This window comes from Ammodytes marinus, assembly GCF_949987685.1.
Source record: "Ammodytes marinus genome assembly, contig: scaffold_166, whole genome shotgun sequence".
Lineage (NCBI taxonomy): Eukaryota > Metazoa > Chordata > Actinopteri > Uranoscopiformes > Ammodytidae > Ammodytes > Ammodytes marinus.
In genome coordinates, this window is record NW_027648437.1 from 72,501 (window position 1) to 80,000 (window position 7,500).

At 43.9% G+C, this 7,500-nt stretch overlaps 1 protein-coding gene across 1 annotated transcript in view; it reads left to right on the top strand.

The window, feature by feature from the left end:
* Positions 1 to 7,500, top strand: part of LOC307270564 (fibroblast growth factor 12-like) — a gene marked incomplete at both ends in the record, with an annotated part of 16,964 nt that overhangs the window by 9,379 nt on the left and 85 nt on the right. The window contains 3 exons of the mRNA XM_080054447.1: positions 2,073 to 2,176; positions 5,028 to 5,226; positions 6,821 to 6,874. Coding sequence (XP_079910573.1) covers positions 2,073 to 2,176; positions 5,028 to 5,226; positions 6,821 to 6,874 — 357 coding nt within the window. The remainder of the gene's footprint in view (positions 1 to 2,072; positions 2,177 to 5,027; positions 5,227 to 6,820; positions 6,875 to 7,500) is intronic.

Below are 7,500 nucleotides of genomic sequence, written 5' to 3' on the forward strand. Positions count from 1 at the left end.
ATAGAGCCACGTCCGGTTCCCTTCCAGCAACAACCCTACTATTTTTTACGTCGTCTCCTTCCACTTCCTTGTGAAATCCCCTACAGGGATTCTCGAGCAAGCACAGAACAAGAAGTCCGATATGCGATGTCCGATCCCTGTATACATGCAGAGAGAATGCCGACTATGAACGAGTTATCTAATGCCTCGTTTCCACCGAATAGAGCGGGTCGGGTCGGAGCGGCTCAGAGCGGGACAGCTCACTTTTAAGAATCTCTGTGGTGTTTCCACCGCCGACCCTACCCTTACTGGTAGGGCGGGGTTTATGACCCTACCCTTACTGGTAGGGCGGGGTTTATGACCCTACCCTTACTGGTAGGGCGGTGTTTATGACCCTACCCTTACTGGTAGGGCGGGGTTTATGACCCTACCCTTACTGGTGGGGCGGGGTTTAGGCTGGACTGCGATAGCCGCCGCCAGAATGTGGGTCAAACTATCTGTGGTCAAGCCAGCGGTCTCTTGTTTTTGCTTGGTCAAACCAGCCGCTTCTTTATTTATTCCCCCCGTGTTGTTGTGAGCACAGAGACGGCTCGGTGCAACTGATAGAGACAGTGAGCGAACAGCTCTGGCTGCGGCAGCTACGTGACATCGTAGCAGTGGGACACAGTGTAGCCAACTGATTCATTTAATGACGAGGAAAAACACCACACAATAAACAGTGCCGCGCTCACATTTTCGCCAAAACACAAGACTATCTTCACTCTTGCCGAGGTGACTACACATGGCGGAAATGATTATTTCGACCAATCAAATGACGGCAGTGTGTAGCTCCGCCTTTTCGGCACCCTTTCAGGCGGCCAGTACCCCTACGGAGGAGTACTGAGATCGGGAGCGGCTCAGAGCGGTTAGGTGCGCTTAAACCGTACCCTACCCAACTTTTGGCAGATGAAAAGCCAAACTACCCGGACCGAACCGCTCCGATCCGACCCGCTCTACTCGGTGGAAACGAGGCATTTGTGTTCTTATCCGAATTCTCTTGTCCATTAATGTGCCGATTTGTGTGCGAAGTAGATCGGATAAAGGTGTTTACATGCAGTTTAAAAGTCCTGTTGAGGTCTTATTCCTTTAGTTACTCGATTATGAGTCTGCATGGAAACGCACTGAGTGATTCCTTTAAATCTTCTGGTTTGAAATAGAGAAAGAGTAGGAGCTTGTTGTATGTGTTGTATTCTCTCTCTGGTGTGTGTGTGTGTGTGTGTCTGAGTTAAATAAAGATACATAAGGATTACCAGCAGCCTCAGGCCTCCTCTCCTCTCCTCACCCACACACACACACACACACACACACACACACAGCTTTGTATCCTCGGGGATTAAAACCACCTTGAATCACATCGCTCGCTACATATTTGTTTCTTATATATATTGAAAAAAAAAATTAAATTTTAAACATCAAACAAACAAGCAGACAAAGAAGAACATGTTTGTGTTTGTGTGTGTGTGCGTGCGTGTGTATGTGTGTGCGTGTGTAGTTGCACATTCCTGTGTTTATTCAAATGATTGTTTATGCGAAACTGTTTGGGAGTTAAAAACTAAATTTTAAAGAATGTGATTTTTTGGATTTTCAGGTTAAACCTGCAGTGTGTAGAATTTTGGGTTTTATTTCCTATCAGATTTTGTAGAAAGTAATTATAATATCCAGAAGTACATTTAATTTAGTGCATAATAGCTGAACATTTTTTTTTAATTATTGTTTTTTCCCTTAGAAAGGGTCTCATATATGTCCATATTTCTGCATATTTTGGACCAAGGCCTAGTGCCGCCATCTTGAAAGTGTCATAGTTGGAATGTCATCAGGTGCATTGTTTAAAATTTAGAATTGTTCTTGTCCTTGAAGGCCACTGTAGCTTCTGTTATTATTCTAAAGGGGTGGGGTTACCCAGGGAGCGTTGCATTCTAGAACTTTGTAGAACTTTCTTGATGATGTCATATTACACACTGCACCTTTAAAAACTGTAACGTACATTTGACCTCCCTCTCTCTCTCTCTTTTTCTGTGTGCGCGTGTGTGTGTGTGTGTGTGTCTCTCTCTCAGCTCTCTTCAACCTGATCCCTGTGGGTCTGCGGGTCGTAGCGATGCAGGGGGTGAAGGCTGGACTCTACATGGCCATGAACGCGGAAGGATTCCTGTACACATCAGTAAGACCTGTCTGTCTGTCTGTCTGTCTGTCTGTCTCTGTGTCTGTCTGTCTGTCTGTCTGTATGTCTGTCTGTCTGTGTCTCTGTCTGTCTGTCTGTGTGTTTGTCTGTGTGTCTGTGAAAGATGGTTGTATAGGAGAAATATACAGACGCAAACAGACAAGGTTTAGTCAAATAAACACCTGAATGTACATGTTGGACCTTTGATTTATACTAGTATGAAAGAAGACATGTGTTATGCCCCGGTCTAGGGGAACCCAGAGACACAACACAAACACAAAGATGCCCACTCCCCGATCCCCAAACCACCACACACAGACTTCTAAAGTAAAATAGAGTCATTTATTTAAACTGCACAGTGCACAAATGAGAGCAACAAAAGCTTCAGGGTGAGTATCGCCAAAAACCTAATCTGGAAACAAAAGCACGAGCAAACCCTAACCTAAACATTAACAAAACCAAGATACAAACTCTGCAAAATAAATGGCAACTCACCCCTACCGGACTCAACTAAACATGATAATTAACACATAGTAAAGAACAAAGGAAGTGGTTCGGGAATCCCCGAGCTGCTGCTGCCAACCATGCCACCGGCTGAGTGAATCTGCTGGAGCCTTATACTGCCCGGAGGCTGATAGATGTCCAATCAGCTTCCGCCACTTAGGAGCCAATCACCCACACCTGCACCTGCATGGAAAAGCTCACTCACACACAAGAGGTCTCACTCCCACAAACCACTCTCAGACAAAAACTAAAGAAAACCAGCACAGAACAAAACAAAGCGAAGAACATACGACCAGGGTCGTAACAGTCTGTCTGTCTGTCTGTCTGTGTTACAACAAAATAGTGTCCAATAGTGTTTTTACGAAACAGATTTTGGATTAAGCCTTTTTCATTTTATATGTCAAAAAAATACTATGTACTGGTCCGAAAAAATGCATTTTCTACATGTTTTTAAGGAGAAAATGCTTCTGTGATAACCTTCAGAATAGCGCTGAGAATGATTATGGAAAGATGAACAACATGTGAACACCTGCGTGCGTGCGTGCGTGCGTGCGTGCCTGCGTGCGTGCGTGAGTGAGTGAGTGAGTGAGTGAGTGAGTGAGTGAGTGAGTGAGTGAGTGAGTGAGTGAGTGAGTGAGTGAGTGAGTGAGTGAGTGAGTGAGTGAGTGAGAGAGCGAGCGAGTGAGTGAGTGAGTGAGCGAGCGAGTGAGTGAGTGAGTGAGTGAGTGAGTGAGTGCTGAGAATGATTATGGAAAGATGAACAACATGTGAACACCTGCGTGCGTGCGTGCGTGCCTGCGTGCGTGAGTGAGTGAGTGCGTGCTTGAGTGAGTGAGTGAGTGAGTGAGTGAGTGAGTGAGTGAGTGAGTGAGTGAGTGAGTGAGTGAGTGAGTGAGTGAGTGAGTGAGTGAGTGAGTGAGTGAGCGAGCGAGCGAGCGAGCGAGTGAGTGAGTGAGTGAGTGAGTGAGTGAGTGAGCGAGCGAGTGAGTGAGTGAGTGAGTGAGTGAGTGAGTGAGTGAGCGAGCGAGTGAGTGAGTGAGTGAGTGAGTGAGTGCTGAGAATGATTATGGAAAGATGAACAACATGTGAACAGATCTGCAGCAGATAAAAGTAGAGCTGTGCTTCTGTCTCGCCTGACCAGCTCCATCTAGCATCAAACATCTATTATTCAGTTTCATCTTCTTTCATAAAACTTTAAAACGCGATTATTCTGCTGCTATACACACACACACACACACACACACACACACACACACACACACACACACACACCACACAGGGACATGATACAGAGATGTGTGCAAACAGGAACAAGCTTTTAAGCTTTTTTATGTGGGAAGAAAAACAGTAAAATTGTGATTTTTCTTGAATTATTACAGCAGATAAAAACATATTTTTTTCAAGAACTGGTCAATTTCTAGATTTGTGTCTCTTTATCTTCCATAACATGTCTTCTTTCATACTCTCTCTCTCTCCCTCTCTCTCCCTCTCTTCCATAACATGTCTTCTTTCATACTCTATCTCTCTCTCCCTCTCTCTCCCTCTCTTCCATAACATGTCTTCTTTCATACTAGTATAAATCAAAGGTCCAACATGTACATTCAGGTGTTTATTTGACTAAACCTTGTCCGTTTGCGTCTGTATATTTCTCCTATACAACCATCTTTAACGGACATTATCTCAACAATAGTTTTTTTTTTCTTCAACACTCTGAACCAAAAAATCTCAACTTCTAAAGCTCTTACATCAACTAAACTTTCCATAATCATTCACAGCACTATTCTGAAGGTTATTACAGAAGGATTTGTTCATATGTTGTTCATTGTCTGATTTATGAGACATTTTCTTCTTACACACATGCAGAAATGCATTTTTAGGACCAGTACATAGTATTTTTTTGATATATAAAATTAATGTTGGACACAATTATGCTGTTAAATGAATTAAGGCCTTTTTCAAACATCTAGATTTTTGGTTTTTAAGAAGATGAAATGATGTGTGTGTGTGTGTGTGTGTGTGTGTGTGTGTGTGTGTGTGTGTGTGTGTGTGTGTGTGTGTGTGTGTGTGTGTGTGTGTGTGTGTGTGTGTGTGTGTGTGTGTTAGGTGTATTTTTAGTCCCACTCCCTATCAGATGAGATATGAGATGACAGGAGATATGTTGACAATATGAAAATTGTCAAGATAATTGACACCCCCCTCTCTCCCCCTCCCTCCCTCTCTCTCTCTCCCTCCCCCTCTCCCCCCCTCCCCTCTCTCTCTCTCTCTCCCCTCTCTCTCCCTCCCCCCCCTCCCTCTCTCTTTCTCTCTCTCTCCGTGTGTGTGTGTGTGTGTCTCTCTCTCTCTCTAGGATATATTCACAGCCGAGTGTAAGTTTAAGGAGTCTGTCTTTGAGAACTACTACGTGATCTATTCCTCCACCCTGTACCGACAGCATGAGTCTGGGCGAGCCTGGTTCCTGGGTCTGAACAAGGACGGAGTGATTATGAAGGGAAACCGCGTTAAGAAGACCAAGCCATCCTCACACTTTGTACCAAGGCCCATAGAAGGTAAGGGGATAAGCACACACTCTCTCTCTCTCTCTCTATCTCTCTCTCTCTCTCTCTCTCTCTCTCTGTCTCTCTCTCTGTCTGTCTCTCTGTCTCCCTCTCTCTCTCTCTCTCTCTCTCTCTCTCTCTCTCTCTCTCTCTCTCTCTCTCTCTCTCTCTCTCTCTCTAAGACAGACACACTCAAAGTGTATATAATGGATAGGATTTATATAGCGCTTTTCAAGGCACTCAAAGCTCTTTACAGGGTTCCAGGTTCCATTCATTCACACACAGTCATACCGGTGGTGGTAAACTACCATAGTAGCCACAGCTGCCCTGGGGCAGACTGACGGAAGCGTGGCTGCCATTCAGCGCCTACGGCCCCTCCGACCACCACCTCAAACATACAGCAGTCATACACATTCACACATATGGCTTTTTTCTATTAGAATATCTGACTTTAATTTTGAACATTTCTATTTTTCTTTTCCGATAAAATACCTCCAAACTTTTTTCATTTACGGTTGTATATTTAAACAATATCACATGAGAGGGAGCAATGTTGTCGCTCTATATCAGCGCTGCTGTGATTTGGTTGTAGGTACGAGGCCGCAGGCCGAGTGCCAAAGACAGACAGACAGGTCTACTTACAGTCCCCAGAGTTAGGACTAAACAAGGAGAAGCAGCTTTCAGTTTTCATGCACCAAATCTCTGGAACAAACTCCCAGAGAACTTGAGGTCTGCTGCAACTCTCAGTTCTCTTAAATCGAGTCTGAAGACTTTTCTGTTTCCATTTTAACCTGTACTTTTTTATTTTATTTTATGTTTTATTTCTATTCATATTTTTTATTTGCTTTTCTGAAGTCTATTCTATACTTGATGTATTTGTATCCGTCTGTCTGTCTGTCTGTCTGTCTGTCTGTCTGTCTGTCTGTCTGTCTGTCTGTCTGTGCTTGCTTGCCCTGTTGTACTCAAGGTGAAGATCTAATATCACCCTGTTGGTTTATCAGGACACATGAGGCAGCCTCTCTGCTTTCACACACACACACACACACACACACACACACACACACACACACACACACACCTCCCCAAGTATCCATTTAACCTCCTTCGACCTTCTACATGACTTAACTTAAAGGTGTAGTCAGTGATTCTGGAGAACGCTTGTAAAAATCAGTGAATATCTCCTCATGATCCGCTACCTGTCTGTACTGTGTGTGAGCTGTGAGCACACAGTACAGACAGGTAGCGGATCAATTAATAATGCTGTGAAAACGGCCTGTTTTACATGGGAGTCAATGAGAAATTGCTCTGTTTTGAAACCTGCACCTAGTGGCCACTCTGTGAACTACACTGTCTGTCACTTCTGCACTGGATGCTGGTAGAACTCGCAAAACAATATCCCACTGTAGAAAAATAACTTACATTTTTTGTGTATTTCTTACAGTGTGCACACACACACTCTCTCTCTATCTCTCAATCAGACACACACACACACACACACACACACACATACACACAGTATAACATATACCACATTTAACTTTCAAAGACACACACAATATCCCACTATAGAAAATAACTTATATATTTATTTGTGTATTTCTTACAGTGTGCATGTACAAGGAGCCTTCGCTTCACGAGCTGGAGGAAAAGCTTCTGAAAGGTTCGTACACACACACACACGCACACACACACACACACACACACACACTCACACACCCACACACACACGCACCCCCCCCCCCCCTCCAACCCCCCCCCCCCCCCCACACGAAATATCGATATATCGCGATACTTAGTTTCGCAATATCAGTATCGATTTTCATAACAAAAAATCGATATTTTTTTATGATTTTAGAGTGAATTGGATTTGTTATTTTGATGTTATGGCAGCTGCAGCAGTGTTTGATCATTTGCCAAACCCAAAAAAAAGGAAGAAAATAGTAAAGGAAGTTGTGAATGAAATAGTTTTGACTTCATTTGTCTGTGCAATTATCAATATATTGTGTTATGTTTGACAAGGCAACTTGTTTATGGAATATCGCAATATATCGTGATATATCAAGATACGCAATATATCGTGATATATCGTATCGTGACCAGTGTATCGTGATACGTATCGTATCGCAAAGTCCTTGACGATATCCAGCCCTCCCACACACACACCCACTCCCCCACACACACACACACACACACACACCATCCCCTCCCACACACACACCCACCCCCCACCCCCACATCCACCACACACCCCTGCCCCCCATAATAACATATGTTTGTTGTATCTCT